This window comes from Xenopus laevis, chromosome 4S, assembly GCF_017654675.1.
Source record: "Xenopus laevis strain J_2021 chromosome 4S, Xenopus_laevis_v10.1, whole genome shotgun sequence".
Classification (NCBI taxonomy): domain Eukaryota; kingdom Metazoa; phylum Chordata; class Amphibia; order Anura; family Pipidae; genus Xenopus; species Xenopus laevis.
In genome coordinates, this window is record NC_054378.1 from 102,541,271 (window position 1) to 102,564,484 (window position 23,214).

Sequence of the window (23,214 nt, forward strand, 5' to 3'; positions counted from 1 at the left end):
AGTGATGGGCGAATTTAGACAGCAGAAAACTATGTTTTCCTTATAAATACTGGATTCATAAGGGGTGGGCACCAGGAGGCAAATAGGAGGCCCACCCCATACTTGTGGTTCTGATTCAGTGGCCTTGCATCCGCCGATCAGATGCACCTTCCAATACATATTTTCTTCACCATGAGGGTGAAGACCCCAAACGCCACACTATTGCTACCCTTAGGTCTCTTGCATTTCTTATAGTAAATTACCCCTACAATTTAAATTATAAAGGGGCAGAAGTATGTTTCCAGGATTAGAAGTAAAAAATGGAAGCTGTTATGCCTGCTTCAGCTTTAGAATACCACCCTCAGGTGCTTTGGACTTTGGTGTCTACTTCTAGAAGGGAGGAACAACATGAATTTGCCCAGTATAGTTGTATTCCCTGAGCTCTTTCAATTGCACAATTGTTACATCTAATTCAGTAATCAAAATTCATCTCCAGCCGGAGAATAAATGCCTTGTTGGGGTGTTCATGTTTGTATTTTCCACACTTTCAATATTGATTTTGGATATATCCAAGAAGCTAACAGAGATAACTTTAAAAAAAGCAAATAATTCCCTTGTGTCTATTATGCAAATAAATTAAAATTTTGGTAAAACTTTGCTACAACAAAAACTTTAATATATACATTTTGCAAAGCTATGCATAGCTGTTTTTTTATATACATAAAGAGGAGAATTGCATTGCACTAGTATCCTTAGCACCGATAGCACCTGAAATCTCTTACACCAGTCTGGTCTATATTTAGGATGTTACTAAGAAGCATTTATATGTGAAACAGTTCAGTTAGTCCATGCAAGGAAATAGCAGGTTATATCTGCGATGTTTTGGAGCACCCTAATTCCTTTATACTGTATGCAATGTTCTTGTAAAACAAATATGCCTGTGGTACATGCTATTTGACAAATATATTTCTGGATATAACAAAGTAATAGGAGCTGCCTATATAAGTTCTGCATGTGCATTGATTTAATACGGTGAAGGCTTCAGCTTTGTGGCAAAGCAAAGTAACCTCGTTGCATAACTTTAAATGCTTTTACAGCATGCGGAGGTACGTCTTGAATTATCTGCTGCTCCTCATGCCCGTTGGGTTGTGCCTTCTTTACTTCTAACTTCTCCTGGCTTCCCTTGAGTCCTGGGAAAAAGCAATAATCTCCTATCTGCTTCAGCATCAGTGGCCCTGTACCATCTGGCGTTATTACCAGAATTGGTCCTTCCATGGGTGCATGGGAGTCTGAGGGTGAGGAAACAGCAATACAACTGTTACATTGTGCCTTGGTTGCCTTCTGAACCTGCATTTCTTGTGGCTGAAAGGATTGCTGTGCTCCCATCCCAAATACATAACCCTGCGGTTCCTGAGCAGACAGAGGCCTGCAAGTTGGTGCCGATTTGGAGGGCTCACCAAAACGTTCACCTTTGGGTCTTGGAAGAGTAAAATATTCAGAGTTCTGTATTTTCGTGCCTATCAAATCTGACATTGAATGAGCATGATTAAACATCAGGTAAGGACTTTTATGTTGCAGTTTGGTTGCTTGTTCTGCTGGAGGGTTATGAGGCAACCCAGTGGAGTTATGTGTTTCACCAGCATCACTCTCATCTTGTATAGAGTGCTGGTCCTCTGCCTTGTCGTCTTTAGGTGGAGGAACAGGACATGCTTCAAGTTGGGTGCTATTGGCCTTTAATGCTATCTCTTCTGCATTTTCTTCTGTCTCCCAAGCTTTTAGTGCCTGACTGCTTCAACAAAGAAATTGGAAGATTTGTTAATAAAACACAGTGGGGTTCATTTCTAAACTCTGGGCAATTTTTGCCGATGGGCAGTAACCCATAGCAATCAGTAAATTACTTTTTTTCTGACAGCTGCAGGTTGAATGAAACAAATATTTGATTGATAGCCATGGGTTACTGCCCAGGTGAAAATTTGCCCAATGTTTATTAATGAGCCCCACCGTGGAATCAAATGAGAACTGTTACACCAAAGACAAAATGCGTTTTAAGGCAAAACGATATTTTTAAAAATGTATACACAATAGGGATTATTTTTTAGTAGCATTTCAAATGGATAAGTGCACAAATGGATGTTACACCATGGATGTCATCAACCATGGACCAAGTAAACGGATTGTAAACTGGCCTTCCATCAGATCAACTGATTGGGCATAATAAAAAAAAATGTGGCTATATGGTTGGATGGAAAAAAATGCATTATTTTAATAAGCCCATGTACTAAGACAGCTTGGTGCTAGTAAAAGAAAACACGGTATTTCGCAGAGTTTTATGTTTCTGGCTGATGCAATTTTGTGCAATCTCATAGCACGCATGAATTTATAGCTACTGGAGCTGGAAAATGATCAAGAAATAATAGCTGACAGTGAGCTTGCGGTACTGCTGCTGCTGCTGCACAGACTAATACAATGACATTATAAAGGAAAAGGGAATTCAGTGAAAGCAAGCATAATGCTGCCTAATACACTGTTTTAACTATTCATTTTATAAGATATTTGAGCTTGGCATAAATTTGCTTGGTTTATAGCTCAGCCTCAGAAAGCATAACCCACTAGGAACTAGAGAAGAATTGCATGCTTATAAAAAGACTTACATTTTCAGCATTTAAAGGGATAATGTCATGGTAAAAAATTTTTTGTAAAAAATGTATCAGTTAATAGTGCTGCTTCAGCAAACTTCTCCACCAAAATCTGTATATTTTTTAAATCTGACACAGGGTTAGGCATATTGTCAGTTTGCCAGGTGCCCCCAGTCATGTGCTCTGATAATCTTCAGTCACTTATTACTGTTGCACTACAAGTTGGAGTGATATCATCCCCTTCCCTCCCCCCCAGCAGCCCATCAGCAGAATAATGGAAGGTAACCAGACAACAGCTCCCTGGTAGATATAAGTAACAGTAAAAAAAAATCCATGTCCGACTGCAACACCTTCAGTTACATTGAGAAGGAGAAACAATAGCCTGCCTGAAAGCAGTTCCATCCTAAAGTGCTGGCTCTTTCTGAAAGCACATGACTAGATAACATGACCTGAGATGTCTATCTACACACTAATATTACTAAACAAAAATACACTTGTTGGGTTAGGAATGACATTTTACATGGCAGAGTGGATTATTTACAGTGTAATTTAGAAATAAAAACTACACCATAAAAATCATGACATAATCCCTTTAAAGTGAATATTTGAAGTAAAAACAACAAGACCATTTAGTATATATTCATAGCCATCAAATATGGTTTTGTTTCAGTGAATCTATTTAGAAGAGTTGAAACAAGTGACTAATTTGCGGTTTAAGCATGATATATAGGAATTAATACACGCTGAAGCAGTTTACCTTATAAATGTTTAGCAGGACAGTGCTGCCAATGAGAGGGCCTCAACTGAGGCTTCATGAAACAGGCTATGTATAATTTGGGCAGTCCCTTTCCTAAGTGTCCCTTTAGGGAGTTTTCCAACTGTCAATTTTGAAACAGATCAAAGCTCTTTTCCGATACATCAAAAATGTGCCCTCTGTATCCTATTGTATCTTACCTTTGAGGGAAGCAGATGCAAGGGCTCTCGTCATCAGCAGAGTATTCTTCAGTGAAATATGTAAATTCACCAGGCTGCCAGAACCCCTTTCAAGAAACGAAATGTGGCTATTATCCTTTCAGACATGTATTCAACCCGCTTACAGGTGTGCTTTCTACAAATGCCTGATTTTCTAAGAATTATTATTTGTCAGTCATCAGCCGTGTACTCTGAACCTGAAACTGCAATTTACAGAGCCATTTGTATTGAAACCTAGGCTGAGCAGTGAAATACTCAGTTTTAAGCAAATGCAGTTGCAAAAAATAATAGCAATAATGTCTTTATAATTGCTAAATTCTCATGCATTGTTATCTCCTCTTCCTAATCTACACCATGAATATTTCCTCTGTAGGTTGTGCAGAGAACATACTCCATTCTCTGCATTCTCAATTCATAGCTGGAGTATATACACCAACGAATGAAAAGCCTATCTTCTGCACCTTGTATGTGTGTGCAAGGATAGGTACAAGATCATATAACGGATTTCTGTGGCAAAATGCATTAGCCATATATGTGTTTTGTGCACACAGTAATCAATGTATTTATAGATGTACAGTATATATAGCCACTAATTAAAGGAAAATACATGGAAAGGTAATTTTTCCCCTATCCAATTCTTGTGGCTCTTCCATTGTTTTGCTCTTATATTAAAACCTTTATTCCGCCAAACAGTCATTTTATCTCTGTATTCTCCTGCCCTCACATTCTGCATCTCATCCATGCTCCTTATTGTACTCACCAACTGATAATTGCTTAGAAGCTTGCTCTTGCTGGGGTTAGGTAATGAGATTTCCCACCTTTCCTGGGATCTGATTAAAAGACAATAACACATTTGACAATGAAAGACAATTTTTTTTTGGCAAATGTTAGTATACCAATCTCTAATTGCATTAGCATAATTTTGCATTCAGATATAAGGGGTTCCTCCGCTTGGATGTTGATCTCAATGGCCCCGAAGCAGATGCTTATATTTAACTTATTGGCTTGGAGGCAAGTTTTAGTGGCATAAAAACCAAGTGTACTGCCAAACAGAGCCACCTGTAGGCTGCCAGCCCACATAGGGTCTTCCAAATAGTGAATAACAGTCCCAGGCATTTTTTCATGCCTGTGTTGCTCGCCAACACTTTCTAAATTTAAATGTGGATCATGGGTAGAAAAGGTTGGAGACCCTATAGACCCTATAGGATATCCTATAGGACCACACATGGCTTCTTCAAAACCAACAATCGTGTAGGTATGTCGTATACCTCTTCCTTCAACTTTTCTTAAATTAGCTAAAGTAATGTAGGTGATCAGGAAGAGGCCAAAGAATACCCTGGTGACATAATAAAAATGTTAATCAGCAAATCAAAAAAAGCAAAAAGGTGAGAGCCCACTTTATGAAAAATACTTTCTATAATTCTAAGAAATTTAGTTAAATTTAAACACAAGAAAAGAATATTGAAAAGGAATGGCTGTTTTTTGAAAGGGAGGAAAGCAAAGACTGAAATAATGATCCATAAGCTCTGGTGAGGACTCACCTCTTGAGTTTATAGCCAATACACAAAGAAACCAACAGCAACGAAACACATATTGGTGTCACAATGATTATGATCTGGTTGTCTGCAACTGAAAAAACAACATAGGTCATTTGAACAATTTGAATGGACTAAGGAATGATAATCTACAGTCTGAAGAGAAATATTATTTGGAGTTTTGTCCAGAACCTTCATATCCATGATACATAAAATTAAGGAGTAGTAAAACACCAGGAGACCTACAGATGTGCTTCTGTGGTTTTATGGCAAAGTAAGTTTTCAATAAAAACCAACAAGAGCTTCATTAAAACAGGAAAAAATGGCATGCCATGATGTCTACGTCAAACATATCTTTATGGTAGTAAATCTTTAGTGAATCAAATGCTTTGTGCACTGATGTCATAGTGCCCCAATAATGGCCTGACACCAGGACTGTAACTTAGTGAACAGGGGCACACACACAGACAGGAGGGAAAAAGGTGTCTAGGCAGATCATTTCAGGATTGCCAAATTAAATTTCTTTTTAACTTTACCCTCATTTGTATCTGGCCCTCAGAAATGGTTAGGAATGAACAGATGCACTCATCTGCTGGCACCTAGAGGATGTTCCTATAGAAATGTGGCCCATGCTCTTAATATACAAAATGAAAAAATATTGAAGGCGTTCCTGAAACGTATCAGGCTTTTATTCCACAGCAGCCACTGGTATTTTTAAAGAACTAATAAACAGTGGTTTCAATTTTTGAGAAGGTGTTCTCTATTTTTGTTTTAATTTTGAATCTTGTTGCAGTTGGAGGAGTCCCGCATAAATGGATGCACACCTAATTCTATCAAGCCCCTCACTTAATTGAGGAGTGAGGGGTGAGTCTTAATAGGTTTAATTTTTTGTTTCCATACTCTCACTAGACTTTGATGACTAGTCAACAGTGTAAAGCTCCGGTGCACTCTGCGATGGTTGAGCCTGTGCAGATACAAATTACCAGCAGCTACATTGCCGGTAGGTGTTTTACCGGTAAAATACTGGTCGGGTGACAACCCTAGTATCAAGTGAAAAATTAGACAATACTGAAAATTAGCATGCTGTCTATTGTTAAACAGCAGTTGTAGAACCTAAGGTTGCAGATCTTGCCTGTAAATGATTAAACAAATCAACTGTGGATTGAAATGGAGGAAGGAGATCCACTGATTAAAAGTGGGGAAAGTAGTAGAAAATATAATAGGACATATTATAGGGGCCAGCATATAAACAGATACAAGGAAAACAGGATAATGGTGGATACAAAGGAACAGTTGATTTCACCTTTTTTAGTCTCCCAGGTAATTGTTTGGCTCCATTCACTCCAGGGACCTCTGTAGACCCCATCACTTCTTGATCGAACTTTGGCTACATATTTACTCAATTCCTTGAGGTTGGAGCTCAGTATGTTATACTCAGAAACATTATCAGAGACATTAAGCAAAGAAAATGAAGGGCACTCTGGATCACCCTGGAGAGAAAATGAAAATCATCTTTGTAGGTAGAATTGTAAGTTTACGTTTATTAAACCAGATGGGATAAAGGCATAGTTAGAGTATAAATGTTAACCTGAATAGGAATAGGAGGAGGACTGCACAAATTTTGTTGTATATACAGTTGCTTTAACAAACACAAAGTGGAATTAGAAGTTAATATAAATTGTGAGTGAATTATGGTCAGAAGTTTATATGAATTTTAAGGGTCTCCTAATCTATTTATTTAACTATTTATTGTTTTTTAAACGTTTTTATGAATTAGTAGACTGGCCAGTCACTGATTAAGTTATATGTATACATAAATTAAAGGATATTAACTTTTAATTCCACTTTGTGTTTGTTAAGGTTATATATTCCGTTATTGTAAATTTTGTTGGTTTGAGCCACCAACACGTGGAATTTAAATCTTTAGATATAATACTCAAAGGTGGTATAATTATTAATTTCTTTTGTATATACAGTTGCATTTAGAGAGTGTAAAACTTCAGAGCAGCAAGTGAAGCAAGAGTACCAAAGTGTACATAGGAGTGAAGAGTCACAAGTGTATGGGGATCTACAGAAATTGGTTTAGATACAGGAAGAGTTGGTCAAGGAACATAGAATATTTATCATCTTCCAATGAAGATGGTTAGGTGGGGTAGAATCCCCAGGTCATTGTACAAGTAGAGATTGGTTACCTAGGGGAAGGGTTTACGGTAATGTTAGTAGGAATAGTGTCTACTAGTCTACTATATCTTCTAATAATTGAGTAACGTGCTGTTAATTTATATAGTGCTGGCAAAGATTTTAATGCAAGTCAAGTAAATGTTGCCATTTTTTGGAATATCAAATACACCAAATTATTTCTACATGGCACATCCCATATGGCACCAAGTATAGAGCGCCTGCAATAACTGAAAGAGAGATGGCATGGGCTATATTCAAAGATTAGCATGAAAAACTGTCTGTTTTTGAAAGAGAAATATCTCACGAGGAAGTACCTCCTTCCAGTAACAAAGCTGGTGTGTTACTTGTATCATGTTTGGCTGTGAAGAGTTCCATCTCAACATATACGCAGAGTCTGAATGCTCCTCTATTTTTAGGTTTTTTGGAGGCTGAGGCTTGACTGCAAAACAGAAAAAGATAAAGGCCATTATGCATTATCACAAGCTGGAGACACCCACAATGGAGCAAATTCACTAAAGGACGAGGCGCCTAACGCTAGCGTTTATTCGCTAGCATAGCGCATTTTCATTAATTCGCCGATTCACTAACGGACACTGGCGTAAATTTGCTAGTGTTACTTCGCACCCTTACGCCTGGCGAATTTGCGCAATGGACGTAGCTACGCAAATTCACTGACGCGCGCATTTTTCTGAACACTATCTTTTATGCTAGACTTCCTTCACCACCTCAGACCAGACAAAGTGCAATAGAGTAGATAGGGATTGCTTAAAAAAAAAAGTTTAAATTTTTTCAAAGTCCAAAAAAGCGTTTTTTCTTTTTTATGGGTGGGCACATGTGTAGGGCAAAATAACATTTTTATTTGATGTTTTGAAGGTTTCCCAGGCTTGTGTAGTGCTGCTACGTAAATTCAATTTGGCGCCGTATGCAAATTAAGCATCGCTAGCGTAACTTCGCTTTGCCTGGCGAATTAACGCTAGTGCAACTTCGCAACCTTTCGTTTCCCCTGAGCGCAACTTTGGATTTTAGTGAATTTTTCGTAGCGCTGGCGAAAATTCACCTGGCGAAGTGCGTCGAATCGGATGCTGGCGCAACTACGAATCTTAGTGAATTTGCCCCAATGTGTTTGTAGCAAAATGTTTTTTAAGGAAATGTTGTACATCAGAATAAAAACATGTGCTACAAAACCACGTATAGCTCATTAAGGGGCAGATTTATCAAGGGTCGAATTTCGAAGTAAAAGCAAAGTTTTTTTGAACTCACATAACTTTGAAATTAAAAGAAAAAAAAACACATGAAATTTATTTCTCACCAGTCTCATGGGATATGAATGTCTTCTCTTCCTCCATGGGTCTGACTTGAATAGAAAATGATCTTTGTACTTGTTCAGGGGTAAGATCCATTGTACAGTTGTATATTACATAGGGCACACGAGCTTTAGTTCTGGCCTTTTTATTTGGCAAACACATGTTCTTCCTATGAACAAAAACAATTACAATTTATTATTCAAGAATCAGTACACTTTTAAGACTTCATATGTATGTGGTCTGGGAGGTAGATACCATACAAATAATGTATAACATATATGAACTTCCAGTGAAGTTGGAATGTTATATCCATGTTTACAAGAGTTTCCTCTACATGTTCCACTTACTTTCCACAGACCACAAAATACAGTCAGGTTAACTGGCCTTTAATGAAACTGACTCTAGTTTGCATGATAATGTCTGTGGCTAGAAATGTAGTTGTTAGATCCATAGGGGCTGAGACTGATCATTAACTGTTCTCTGCAAAACTTTTTGGTGGTCATAGGACATACCTAGATCATGACCCAACCACATTCTGTTATGTCCCAGCCATGCTCTTTCACACCAGATCAGGCCAATTACAATGTCCAATGGGGGGGTATATAAATATGGGATACTCTCAAAAAAAGACACCATATATAAAGAATAATAATAATACATTTGTTATTGCTCTGCAGAGACAGGAGCAAAGGAGTTATTCCAACAATGTCTGATGAAGGCAGTATGGTCTATCAATCATAGTGGAATTAAAAGGTATGTTCGCTTAAGACAAAAATTGCAAATGCGCCTGTTCCTCAGACCAGCAGTTTGTATAAGGATTTAGCAAAACTGAAGTTTGAACTTTGCTATGCATTTTTGATATGGAGTGGATTTAGGAGAGACAAGCTACTGATAATGGAAAAAAGGTTGTGTTATGTACAGTAGGTACTACCTAGCCTGTGTGTGTTCATTTGTGTTTGCTTGCAAGAGAGTGAATTTATGACAAGTTTGTGAAAGGGTTATTGCTCCTCACATTTGAGTAATTCTTATTAGAATGACATGACAAACATTGAACCATTCATCATATTTAACGTTACAGCTCTCAAGCATAAAATGGAGGCTAAACAGGAAAAAAGATCAAAACCTATTTTTTATTTGTGCAGTTTATCTTTATCCTTGTTGGTACAGAGCAATCTAATGGAATGGGACTACTTGCTGCATACATTACGTATAAGAATGGCACATTTCATGGTTGGAGTGTGATTCAAAATTGGCTATCACAATTCAAGACCCACACAGGCCCAATATAAACCACCAGCCTTTGGCAGCTTGCATCAGAGAAAACCTGGTGGACCATAGTCCTCATGGGCCTCGCCGACCCCAGCCCGCTTCCCATCAATACCAGTCACCAGAAGTTATCAGAAGGAGAAGGAAGTACAAGGTACATGGCATGTAAGGTGATCGTGGGGACCCTGAACACCCCAGTCCAACCCTGGCTGGTAGCAGCATCTCTAGCATATCCAGAGTTTCCAGATTGGCAGTCTATGCCTGGCAATTCTTTCATATATCACACTAACAGTACACTCACCGCCCTGCAGGCAACTCTGTGTAGTACAGAGCATAGGAAACCGATAGGGTGACCTCTTTGTGCACCTCCCAAGTGCAACTCATCTTTGTCAAGCCATTGTAGTTACACTGCAGGTTTCGAGGGGCTGCAGCATCACCTGTGAAAAAGGGCAAATATGTATGAAAACTGGAGAATTCTGCTGACTCCTTAGCTCTTGTTCTTTGTTTGTTTAGCCTCTATAAACTAAAGTTGCCCACACAAAAGTTGTTATCCTATCGCTTGCCCTATCACCGAGTCATTTGATTTATGACCAATACTGTATATCTACAGGAATTGATAACCAATGATACTTGCAGCTTCCACTTTCTGATCAAGCGACAGAGCTTTATTCTAGATAACAAATCCAATCAGTTTTGTGCAATGTGCAACTTATCTGTCAAGTTGAGCTATTTGGGATAACAAGATACCTTCAGGGATTTTCATTGTTAGCTCTTTACTCCATTTGCTCCAGGAACCCTTGGGTTGCTCTCCATCATGGGGCAGAGTACGAACTCTGAAAATATATGTGCTCCCTGATACAAACAGTCTGGGACTGAGACTCACATTCAGTTCCTTCGTCACATTAATAGAAGCTGAATCCTGCAGAATGAGAGAGAACGTTGCTCCTATAATAATAATAATAATAATTATTTGAACATTTAACAGCCTTTTCATCCTTTCTGCCTCCTTCCATGCATGGGTTTTTAGCTGCCTTCATAAAAGAGCATGTTATAGAGCAATGCCAAATATTTATTTGGAGGTTCATTATCCACATGTATTATAGGTCATACATTTCTTGCAGACAAAAACAGATATGAGTTTTTAGTCACAGTTCTAGACATTTGGCATGTCTTAATTTTCCGGGGGAAGGTCATGATGAATTTAATGTCTCTTTTAAGGAGAAGGAAAGTCATTTAGCACTTGGGACTGCCAAATGTTAGGCACCCCAAGTGAATGTATTTACTTACCTGAAACCCCGGGCCGGCGCTCCTATTAGCAGAAAACTGCCCGGGGTTATTCCAGCGAGCACCAAGGAATGCTGTGAGTCCCTGACAGAGTTCAGTTGCTCTTATTGGATGGTTAACTCTACAGGCAACTTCTAATGGGTAAGATTAAAAATAATGCAAACTATTTCTTGTTAGAGTAACCCATAGCAACCAGTTTGTAAACGTTGTGCCTGTCATGAGATTACCACCTAGTGTTTTGTTCAAAGTTGGCAGAATGGCCCTATTCCAGATGATTGCAACACACTTATCTCATTGTATTGAAACTGATCTGCATGGAGAACCCAACATGTTTCTGTAACATATTTCAATGGAATGATAATATAATGTACTGTTGTATGCACTAGAAAAACTGGTGTATTTGCTTCAGAAACTCTACTAGAGTTTATGTTAATAAGCTGCTGTATAGCCATGGGGGCAGCCATTCAAGCACAGGATACACAGTAGATAACAGATACGTTCTGAAGAATCCCATTGTATATTAGAGAGCTTATCTGTTATCTACTGTGTATCCTGTGCCTTTTCTCCTTTTTCAGCGTTGATTGGCTGCCCTTATGGCTACACAGCAGCTTGTTTATATAAACTATAGTAGATTTTCTGAAGCAAATACACCAGTTGTACCAGTACAGGGCAACACTACATTATATTTTCATTTTCAATTACTTTTTTTGGTGTTACTGTTCTTTTTAATATAATTAAACTGAATGAATTATGTTTCATCAAACTTTTCTATCCTATAAATCTGCACTGGCACACAGGGTTGGACTTTCCTCCTAGGCACCTGGAAAGCTCCTTGTGGATCCAGGCATCAGCTGGCCATCCTGTTCACACACATGTTTTCTCTCCCACAGCCAACCACCTTCTTCAATGATAGGATGCATAATAGTATGGCATAGCAGAAAATAGAAGAAAGAAAGGGGAAAGGGTGGAGAAATTGGACTAAACTTAGGGACAAAGATGCTTGGGTTAGAACACCTGTAGCAATATTATAATAACCCTTTATTTTACCTTCCACCCCTCCCAGTCCTGCCTTCGGTATGCAATCTGGTAGAGCATAGTCAGGTGGAAGGTGGAGGGGACAGGGCTCTTCCAGCTCAGAATGACTGTTCCATCTTTCAACTTGTCGCTCATAAGCCATCGTGGAGGGGGCGTCCTGACTGCAAAAAAAAATATATAATACAATCACTGACATGTGCCTTTATATTGTTGTATACATCAATGTGTTGATGTCACAAAAAGTCCATAAACCAGAGCCAATATAAATGGGCATTTTCCTGCAAAATTGTGCCAACAGTTTTATGGCTGCCTCTGTACAGCTAAATAAGAAAGATTTTTCCTACTACAACTAAGCCTGTATAACTCCATCACAGGGTACATGTTCCCTACTGGATTCTTATAAGGGGGATTAAAAAGGCAGTATACATTGTTCAACATAAATTCAATAAATAGTGCTTATCATTTTAATCACAAAATAACGATAAACCCCCTGCGTAACTGTCACAACAAAGACTGGAGGAAATGGGGTTGTATACTGATTATCTAATTATCTACCTTGCAAGGACCAAACATGGAGAAGCTTTAGTTTCAGTGTTTGCCCTGTTTAGGTCAAGAAATTTCAAAAACCATAGATGTGCCATTAAAACAATAGGCAAAAATGATGTTCAGCACAAACCCTATTCATTGCACTCATGTCGAACAAGGGTTGTACTAACCCAGTGATCCCCAACCAGTTGCTCGTGAGCAACATGTTGCTCTCCAACCCCTTGGATGTTGCTCCCAGTGGCCTTAAAGCAGGAGCTTATTTTTGAATTCCAGGCTTGGAGGTAAGTTTTGGTTTTATAAAAACTAGGCACACTACCAAACAGAGCCTCAATGTAGGTTGACATTTCACATAGGGGCTACCAAAAGGCCAATAACTGCACTTATTTGGAACCCCAAGGACATTTTTCAAACTACTGGTGCTCCCCAAATCCTTTTACTTCTGAATGTTGCTCACAGGTTCAAAAGGTTGGTGATCCCTGTACTAACCCCTTAAGTAACCACAGAAGGTAATAATGAAGAGTGCAGTGTGTGTGAACAATGGCAGGTCTCAAATAGCATCAGGGTTACACATTCATAGAGGCCTTAGAAACACAGGGAGGGAAAGAATTACACATTTCACTCCATATCCGCAAAGTCACCTCTGCTCTTCCGTCTGGCTTCTTGTGCTCATCCAATTTCTCCTTACATATGGCAGTCCCCTAAGGCTCTTAATCACATAATATCTGTGGAATGCTATTCAGATCTTGAGGAAATTAACTAGGACATCTGCTTCATCACTTACCTGTGGGTCTATGTCACACTAAAAGCTCATTTGAAAGTAAACAACCACTAATGCATTCTTGTGGTCAGTGTAAGAAAATATGGCATAGCCAAAAATGAGAATAATTTGTATGTAATATAAACATTTTAAAATAATATTTTTAAAGATATAATAGTATTTTACAGACATATCAGAGCATTTTCACTTTAGAACGTCTGGCAATATATAAAATAATTCTAATGAAAATTTGAATAACTGATATTGGGGTGTAAAATGACCTTTCCAGCCCTTTGACAAAACATATTTTTGGGTTGGCCATCAACTACTTCCTATCCCCAGCGCCCCTGAAGCCCCAGGGTCTACTCAACCTAATGTTAATTATTTTTTTCTTTATGCTTTAGTTCTTGGGTTCTTCTCACCATTGTTGGCAGGTATGATGGTGATCTTTTGATGCACATCTCTTTCAGGGAGGAAGGTGAAACTGTTCTTCATGTGGATGAAAAATTCTGAATTGTACAGAATACAGCTCATTCTCAGTTCTGGACCTTCATTTTCCTGTGACCGGACACAGGGTTTTCTGTTGCTGCAGGGAATAATGAGTTCAGAGGTGTCAGAGTAATAAATTCAGAGGTGCCAGAGTATAAGTGGAATACACCAGGCCTAATGTCAAGGTAAAAACTTGAAAACTCTAAAAAAAAAATTTGGAGTAAACCTTGTATAAGTGTCTTTGCACCAAAAATTTTTTATATATCTCCCCTATGGTGATGCTAAACAGTTTTCATCATGTCTCATTCTGTCCTTCATTTTAGAAATATAAGCTCTGTAAAGAATTGCTGATAAAAAGCATGTAAGCTCAGCTTTAGTCTTATACAGTATTCAAATACAACTTTATAGTTTTAGAATGGCCAATTAAATTAACAGTGAAATTGTATAACTGTCATATTGTGTGTGAGAGCGAACAATTCGACTGTGGCAATCTGATCACCCAAATTAAGACTAGTTGTTTGGTTAATTATCAATTTTATTTACTAATTTCTTCTCCTCTGGAGAATTTGGATGATTGGGTCACATTTACATACTTCATTGAATAAATACCCAATTCAACTTCAATTTACACAGTTGCCAGCTAGTCACTGGATGTGCCATCCCTTATTTAAATGGACGTAGTTATATCACAGTAATGAGCAAAAATTATCCTAAAATATACAAACTAATATAGCGTTCTTGTGTCGTATACATTAGCCAAGTGTCACTTCCGAAGCATGCATTCAAACCAGCCTCTGCATTCAGCAGACTGGGCGCTTCTTTTGCGGAAACCCTGGAGTTACCACCACCCTGAACTTGGTGGTAGCTCCAAGGATCCAGTACATCTGATTGTACATTCAAGGAGAATATATTCAGAAGGAAAACAGAAAAATAGTCTAATGTTGCTGTGCTCAGAAAAGGAATCAGAGACCTCAGATGACCTTTTTTCTTGTCTTTCCTGAATAGAGCAACATAAAAAAAGTTATCTATTTTTCTTCTGAGTATATCAGTCTAACCGAACAGTCCAAGGAACTGACCAGCAGGTGACACTGTTGTTACAAAATACAATATATAAGCAGTTAATAAACAGCTTAATAGCTTTTAAAAAACACTGTAAATTACAAAAGTGCTTAGAAAAGTACACTGAGTAATATTACATTCTTTTTTTCCCCAAATTTTAAATATCCTTTGATTTGTATTTATGTTACCGCTCGCTCCCCTGGAGACCTCTTAAAGCCTAATATCTAGAAAGGTAATTTTTTTTTATTGAAGGGGAGGCTTTTTATCGCACAGAACCAAAATATACACATTTGCCAGCTCAATACCATGAAGTATGCTAATTCACGCACAATACACACATATATATATATATATATATTACATGTTTTGGCACCTGGGCATTTACACAGGAAACGGAGTGCACCTTTGGGAAATTTGGGACTTGTGTATATATATATATATATATATATATATATATATATATATATATACAGTATAAGTATATATTACTGTGCACCCCTCCTTTCAAAGAAGTTACTAGCCTTGGAGTGCAGATACTCATCTGCAAGTATATATATATATATATATATATATATATATCTATATATATATATATATATATATATATATATATATATAGATAGATATATATATATATATATAGTCTCACTCATTAACCTCCACTGCCCCTTCTCCACCCTTCACTGCACTGGTCCCTGTCAGTGGTTGCTCAGTGAGTCTCTTTTCCTCTTCCATTTTTGCCTTTGCCCTCAGTGCTGCAAGTTCCCCCCCGTCTGCAGTTCATCTTCCATGATGAAAACACACCTGCATCTCTCACATGTAAATACTGCATGAAACTGCTGCTCCAACACCACATACATTTGACAAGACACACACTGAGTGATACCAGAAAATGGAACTCATATTTACACTGGGTACTTACAGTCGCCCAAATACAATTCCTCAAAAATGCCATTTAAGTTTAGTTAAGGCTTTTAACGCTGCTAAACACTTTATTCATAAGCCACACTTAGATCACATGCAACGCTTGCTGTGCACTCAGAAACGTATTTTTTTTTGTATATCATTTGTCTTCCTAGTAGGTTTTAAGCTCAAACAAAATGCTAAATGAAATAGAACTGGGCCGGCCTAGACTGCCTCCCCTGATCTGGCGAGCTGCCTTTCAAGCATGCGTGACACGTACATGCATATGCACATGCGTATCACACACCAGCATTCACACATGTTTTGAATGACTTACTTCTAGTTGCCTTTATTCCTGTTGCATGACTTTCCACCATAATGACGGCTTCCCTTTTACTTAGTGCTCAGCTTTTTTGAGCTACCTGAATCTTTATTTTATTAATTTTGCCTGTATTAATGTAAATACTGTACCTGTCTATGGTGTTCCATGCATAGAGGGTCATGGGAAGACGTTTTTGAGCCTCTGCACTTTCTTTCCATTCACACTTCCAGTGAGTACTGTAGTCATTGAAACAGTTTAAAGAGTTCAACAGTGCAGACCCTGTATACAAAAAGAGCTTGGTTAGCAAACTGAATCCTAGTGAGGAAGCTGTTACTTGGCTTTTCTCTAAGGTTATAGAAACAATCTAAATCTCTACTTGTTGGGTACTGAAATATGTCATTGAGGCTGTTTCTAAATCATTGATTATTTATTATATTTTTCGACTCTGCTTTCTCCCCGGCTACTGGATTATTGGCACATGGACAAAAGCAAAGTAGTGCTGGGATTGAGGCTCTTTAAAATAAGAGTAACATGAATCATCAACCACCTCTTTTCCAAACAAACTATTTTAACCTGAATGACAGTCTGCAGCTGTAGGTAAATGCTTGGACTTGGCAGTTAGGTGCAGTGAAAATATACTGTATAATAATTATATACTAAATTTCTAATTCATAAGTATATTTTAAAAGCAAGGACTTGTTTGTCCTAATTCTGGCTCAGAGACTGGTGGTAAAAGATTCTGGGGTTGTTGTGCAATAAAAGGTGGGGGCATATCTGTAAGGGGTTGGAAAAGTTTTAGGGGTAAATTTATCAAAGAGTGAAGTTCCGCCACTAGAGTGAAATTCCGCAGCTCACAATTCATTTCTATGGGATTTTGAAAGGCATATTTATCAATGGGTGAAAGTGAAAGTTCACCCTTTGATAAATACGCCTTTAAAAATCCCATCGAAATTAATGGAAAGTGGCGGAATTTCACTCTAGTGGCGGAACTTCACTATTATATACCCCAAAGTCATTTAATTTTGGGGTCATTTCTATCCATGGCCACTAGGTCAAGGTATAGAATCATGTAAAAGGGTAGAAGAGGGTTTTAGCAAAGTTCTAGAAAGTTCTGGGAGTGAAGTTTAGAAAATGTGTGAAAGAGGGGATTGTTAGAGAATTTAGTGTGCGTCATGGGAAGAAGATGAAGTAAGCCACCAAGACAGAGTAGATACAGTATGTAGTGGGAACTTAGCTTGCAGAGGCATAGATGTTGTAATAGCACACTATAGTAGTGTGAGGTGAGAATGGACAGCTTATAGCTCCACCAAGGAGTAAAGGGGTGTAGTGACCCAGCAGGTAACCCTCCAGTCAGGGTAGTGGACAGTTAGGGTACAGGTAGATCCTAAGGAATTTAGCAAGAAACTGGTCAAAAGCGTTAAGGTTCTACTGAAGAGATCTGGCAAGTCTGGTGCTCTGGGCAAAGCCCTGTAAAGGGTGGAATGCTGACTGGAGCCTTGCGATAGAACTGGAGGATTAAGGTGAGAGTGGGATAGGACACAGAAGGGTCCGTAAGACGTGATTACCTGTGTGCCTGTGTAAAATTATTTATCTGACTTTTTAAGTTGGAGAATGTCTGGATTATGGAAAGTATGCTGATGCTGAATTAAAAGTTGAACCTGTATTTGGAGAATTATTACTGGTGTGTGAGTAAATCTTTCCTGAAAGGAAAAATAAAGGGATTCTGGATATTACAGCTCCTGGCACCCATGTTTTATGTAGTGTAAACAGTAACTACTGGGTATTACTGCCTCCACGTTGATAGCCAATTACTCACTTAAAACATTTTCTATAGTGATATATACTGTATCTACAAATGGTGAAACTCCCAAATCCAATTCAGGTTATGTTTTTCTTTTTTACCATATAAGGCAACCTTACTGAATAGTTACGGACACAAAAACAAATATCACCAAAAATAGATGATGAATATATATATATAATATGGGTTCCAATTTTACTTAAAACTTTTTTTGTATCACTTCTAATTTCAGTCCTCCTTGAAAAAATCTAAAAGTTAATATGTTTGTTAGGTTATCACCTGAGGCGAAGGAGCCTTGGTACATAGTGAAAATGATCAACCAATCAATGATCAATTCAACGACAAACACTGACGGGAGGAACATGAAAAAGAGAGACATCTATCCACTGGAAAATAGGTAAAAACTTCATTCTTTGTTCATTGTGGCATGGCATGAACTGTCTACTAACCTTGAATGAACTGAACAGAGAAAAGAGAGTAAACAAAGACTTGCAGCCACCGGGTAGCACTGGGACACCCCATCATCATCATCAGAGTTCTGTTTCAGGTAGAAGGAAGATAGGTTGCCCATTACCAATAATCTGTAGAATAAAAATAGAACACATAACTACCAAAATATTAGAAATACTGATATGGAAACTCAACTATAGTATCTTTCTGTGTTAAGTTCTCAAGATACTTGTTTTGCTGTCCATGTCATTCTAATATGAACTGATACTGTTGACTAGTTTGTGCTTCGCTTTCAAGTTGGCCCTGGTTGATAATGCCTTTCCATTTCGCTTTTCTGCTAATCACCTTAGTTTTCATTGAATGGAGTTCATGCCCTGTCACCTGAGCACCTTAAGTAGTGTTAGGCCTATGGCAGACATTGTGTTTTCCCTGTCACTGCACAGGGAGGTGATGTATGTCCAAATATGAGTAAGTGGACTCCATTCATTATGGTCACTACACACTTGGAACAGTTGTGGGACAGATCAGTGGATCACTGTTGGAGTAAAATGAATGTGTTCCATTAGGTATAAGGTTTGGAAAGTTAATATTAGCTGCTGAAGCACATGCTGTACACCCCTCGTTTATTTTTGCATCTCCTTGTAAAAAGTCTGCTCTATCTACTAGTAATGCCCATCGTAAGGGCATATGAGTAAAGTCAGGGCAGGAACAAGGATAAGGCAGAAGAGGCACCTGCATAGGGTGCAAAGCATGTGGGGTGCCAGGCATGTACATTGCCTGTCACCTACCCCTATTTCAAGTGTACCTGCGCCGGTTCACGGGTGCCAGCACTCTTGTGGATGCGCGTCTGTTAGATTATGCATAGATGTGTGCAAGGCTGGTTTGCCTGTTGTGCCTGGCCATCCTGGCCCGACCCCAAGTAAAATGCTGCTGAACAATATACACACTCTGCGGTTCCTATCGATCAAGCCTCAAATTTTTGAAGGGTAAAAAACCTAGAAATTTTCAGGATTCATTATACTCCAAAAACTGCAAAACATGAGAATCAGAAAATATTTCATCTAAAACCTATCGAAATCATATAGATGGCAGATGGTCTCCTTAACATGTTTTTTTTACCTTGGGGATTAGGTTGGTCTGTAATATAAGATGATGCTACAAGACTGATTGTTACATTCTGATGCTAATTGCACTGGTTTCTGTGCTGCCATGTAGTAATTATCTGTGTTAATTACTAACCAGCATTATATTTTGACATTTCTATTCTATGTGTACTGTATATTGTGAGTGGGTCCCTAAGCTCAGTAAGTGACAGCAGCACAGAGCATGTGCAGTAAATCATAAGAAAAGAAGATGGGGAGCTACTGGGGCATCTTTGGAGACACAGAGCTTTACTGTTAAAGGGCTGTGGTTTTCTTGGGCTGGTACAGAAGCCCAAAACATAATGTACAGCATTTCTAACCTACTTCTTTAGTTAGGCTTTAGTTCTCCTTTAAATTTCTAACTTTTTTCCCTAGACCAGTCAGAAATGATTGCACCAGTCTGGACATCTTTCTGACTAAGTGCAGCTCCGCCATCTTTTTTTAGCATTCCTTAAGAATCCATTACATCTATCTAGATTTGGACATCAGCAGCGTAGCCAAGCTTTTTATTCTCTGAAAAACATGCTCATGGGAAAAAAATCCTCCATTAGGAAAATAAATTGATTAAAGAAAACACAAGAGATTACACTGATTATCGCAAGTTCCATGTACGATCCTTGATAAATCTGCCCTTTATTGTCTTTTATTACATATCTGCGCAAAAACATGGATTACAATCTTGCTGAATTGTATCAAAGAGGAACTAAATCCCTAATGTGGCAATGTTATTTCTGAAAAGACCAATATTGTATTTCCCTTAAACTGTGCTGAGTCATTTATTTATAATATACAGAATATACACAAAGAGCCATGAAAGTCTCATTAAAATAACAACCCCTGCTCCTTACTAAGGATCCCCTGTGTTTATTTGTGATGAGCAGGGACGTACTTTTATCTAGAACAGAAGTCACCCAACTTTGGTGCTGCCCCCAAGTGGTGGAGTAGGACAAAGCATTGGTCAGAGACCCCGGAATTGGACAGGGAGCCCCAGCATGATGTCCAGGTCAAGTGAGATTTGAGTTGAATGATTATATCATGTATTGGATACTCTCAATACAATAACAGGCAGTCTACAAGCTAGTTACTGTATGTGGAAATAAAATATTATTTGAACCAATTTGCAAATTGCTAGGACTGAATAATACAGAAGACTGGTGGGAAGAATAAATAATGTAAATAAGTTGTGTTCACCTGCAGATATTCAAACTACCAGAAGGCCTAGTGTCCTTTGTGCCTTACCCTAAAACCATCCCTTTGAACTGTTGGTTGTGACAAACAAAACTCTGCCAAATCTGTCAGGAATTTCCTAAAAATGATGGTTTATTGTAGGTGAATTATTAAGATACAAGGGCTCATTTAACAATGCAGTACAACATACTGGCAGTATTTTTTTTATACAATGCAGCAGGATTTCAGTGCTAAGTAACACGTTGTATGTTCTCCACTTTCAGAAACACAAATATGGACCTGCATGTGGATTAACAGCTATGACTGACATAGTAACATAGTACCATAATAAGTTGGGTTGAAAAAGTTGGGTTGGGTTGAAAAAAGAAACATGTCCTTCAAGTTCAACCTTTTATGTCTATATATATTACCTGCCTAAATGCATATAGATATATCTATATCACAAAATATTACTCTCTACATCATACCACAAGTTAAAGGGGATGTTCACCTTTGAGTTAACTTTTAGTATGATGTAGATGGTGATATTCTGAGACAATATGCCATTGGTTTCCATTTTTTATTATTTGCGTTTTTTGAGTTATACAGCTTTTAATTCGTCATCTCTCCAGTGTGCAGTTTCAGCAATCTGGTTGCTTGGGTTCAAAGTAACCTAGCAACCAGGCATTGATTTTATTGGGAGACTGGAATATGAATAGGAGAGGGACTGAATAGAAAGATGAGTGATAAAAAATAGCAATAACAATACATTTGTAGCTTTACAGACCCCCCACCTGAAAGCTGGAAAATGTTAGAAGAAAATAGCAAATAATTCAAAAACTATTAAAAAAAGAAAAAGTGGCTTTGAAATAGCCATTCTATACATTTAAAGTTACTTTAAAGGTGAACCACCCCTTAACATATAATTGGATTAGAATTTTCCCACTGTGCATCAACACATTGAGGTTGATTTTAAAAACATATTAGTTACCCATAGCAACCAATATAGCTCTTTGCATTTGTTGTCCAACTTGGAGTAAACTGTTCAGGGCTAATTGCTGATTTGTTCCTATTGGCATCTGCCCTTGTGCAATTTAGAGCCTATGTTACTTAATGAGCCCATTGTATTGGTGTCTGTTTGGAATTTCCATTAATTAATTTAGTATCTGCATAGAATCGCATTACTCTACATCTATCCATGTCCTTAACTGCTTCTTATTGTATTATCCCTTGAAACACTTGCCATCGTTTTCCCACTGACTTTACCTGGATCCATGTTGCTGTGTTGTTGCTGTAGCCGACTCGTGAGCAGTGCATGGAGGCTACACAGACACGGGTGGGAACTTGAGTATCAGTCTTTCCTGTGTGTTGTAAGAGGTTATAGGAATAGAGAAGTAGCTCCTCTGCGTGTGGGCTCTAAAGGATACAGATGAAGAAATGGAGTTTCAGCTCAGCGGAAGGGAAATTCCTTATGCTGGAGTCACATGCATTGACTACATGTCTGCAAATCTCTTTGCCTTTCTATAAGAAACAATGAAAGTGCGTGTCCACTTCAATACTTGTTGCAAGCAACTCTGGCAATAGTTACAACTGGAAGCCATTAGGGGTTGGCTTCTGCCATCAATGAGAATAAATACAGACTGGTCACTGTTTCTGATTTGCTCAGTGATTCATTTCCTAGCACCAAAAACCTAAACTTCCCTATGCTTTCACTTCTGATGTTTAGAGAATATGTCCCCAACCTTTTATATTTGTGAGCCACGTTCAAATGTAAAAAGAGTTGGGGGAGCAACACCAGCGTGAAAAAGTTCCAGGAGGTAATGCATAAGGGCTTTGATTGTCTATTTTGTAGCCCCTATGTGGATTGGCAGCCTATTGGAGGCTCAGTTTGGCAGTACACATGGTTTATATGCAACCAAGCCAGAAATTCAAAAATGAGCACCTGCGTTGAGGGCACTGGGAGCAACATCCAAGGGGTTGGTGAGAAACATGTTGCTTATGAGCCACTGGTTGGAGATCACTGATGTACAGAGTAATGTCACCAAAATCACCAAAAAAAAATCACCAAAAAAAATCACCAAAACATGCACAATAATCTCTGTGCTCTAGATAACATTATGGCGGCTGGTAAAATTCTCATTGAACCACTGTCTTGCATCTGTTTGGGCTTGACTGCTTCAGGGGCCTGGGGAGTTTGATGGAAAAGTTTTATAGAGGGTTTACTTCCCCTTTATTGTGCTTTATGTGTTTTGCTGGCACATACCCCAGTCCCCACCAGTGAGAAAAATCACCATAAAATGAGAACACGCCGGTGCTAGAATATGACGAATGTCTACAGAAAAGGTTCTGCGTTTACAAGAAATCTTAATCTCAGTTGCCTGTGCCA

General features: G+C 38.4%; 1 protein-coding gene across 3 annotated transcripts; it reads right to left on the minus strand.

Moving 5' to 3' along the window:
* Positions 1-633: 633 nt before the first annotated feature.
* csf2rb.S (colony stimulating factor 2 receptor beta common subunit S homeolog) lies at positions 634-22,575 on the minus strand. 3 transcript variants are annotated; one of them, XM_018259695.2, is made up of 14 exons: positions 22,095-22,575; positions 18,519-18,650; positions 16,418-16,547; positions 13,918-14,081; positions 12,205-12,353; positions 10,621-10,792; positions 10,175-10,310; positions 8,613-8,776; positions 7,618-7,742; positions 6,426-6,612; positions 5,129-5,216; positions 4,348-4,417; positions 3,570-3,655; positions 634-1,765 (listed from the first exon to the last, which is right to left on the minus strand). In XM_018259695.2, the coding sequence occupies exons 2-14, from the start codon at positions 18,598-18,600 to the stop codon at positions 1,021-1,023; spliced, it is 2,298 nt and encodes a 765-aa protein (XP_018115184.1). In that variant the 5' UTR covers positions 18,601-18,650; positions 22,095-22,575; the 3' UTR covers positions 634-1,020. The 3 variants fall into 3 exon arrangements, with proteins under 3 accessions (XP_018115184.1, XP_018115183.1, NP_001088594.1); XM_018259694.2 differs by having other exon boundaries at positions 634-1,768; NM_001095125.2 differs by lacking the exon at positions 22,095-22,575 and having other exon boundaries at positions 18,519-18,653.
* Positions 22,576-23,214: the final 639 nt, after the last annotated feature.

What these genes read in the sequence shown, in the direction of transcription:
- csf2rb.S (XM_018259694.2), bottom strand. Translation starts at nt 18,600, where the DNA reads ATGATGATGATGGGGTGTCCCAGTGCTACCCGGTGGCTGCAAGTCTTT. An exon ending in TACCTGGGAGACTAAAAAAG is followed by an intron (nt 5,217 to 6,425) that starts GTGAAATCAACT and finishes TTGTTTTTTCAG; the next exon opens with TTGCAGACAACCAGATCATA. An exon ending in TTCTAAGCAATTATCAGTTG is followed by an intron (nt 3,656 to 4,347) that starts GTGAGTACAATA and finishes GTTTCTTGAAAG; the next exon opens with GGGTTCTGGCAGCCTGGTGA.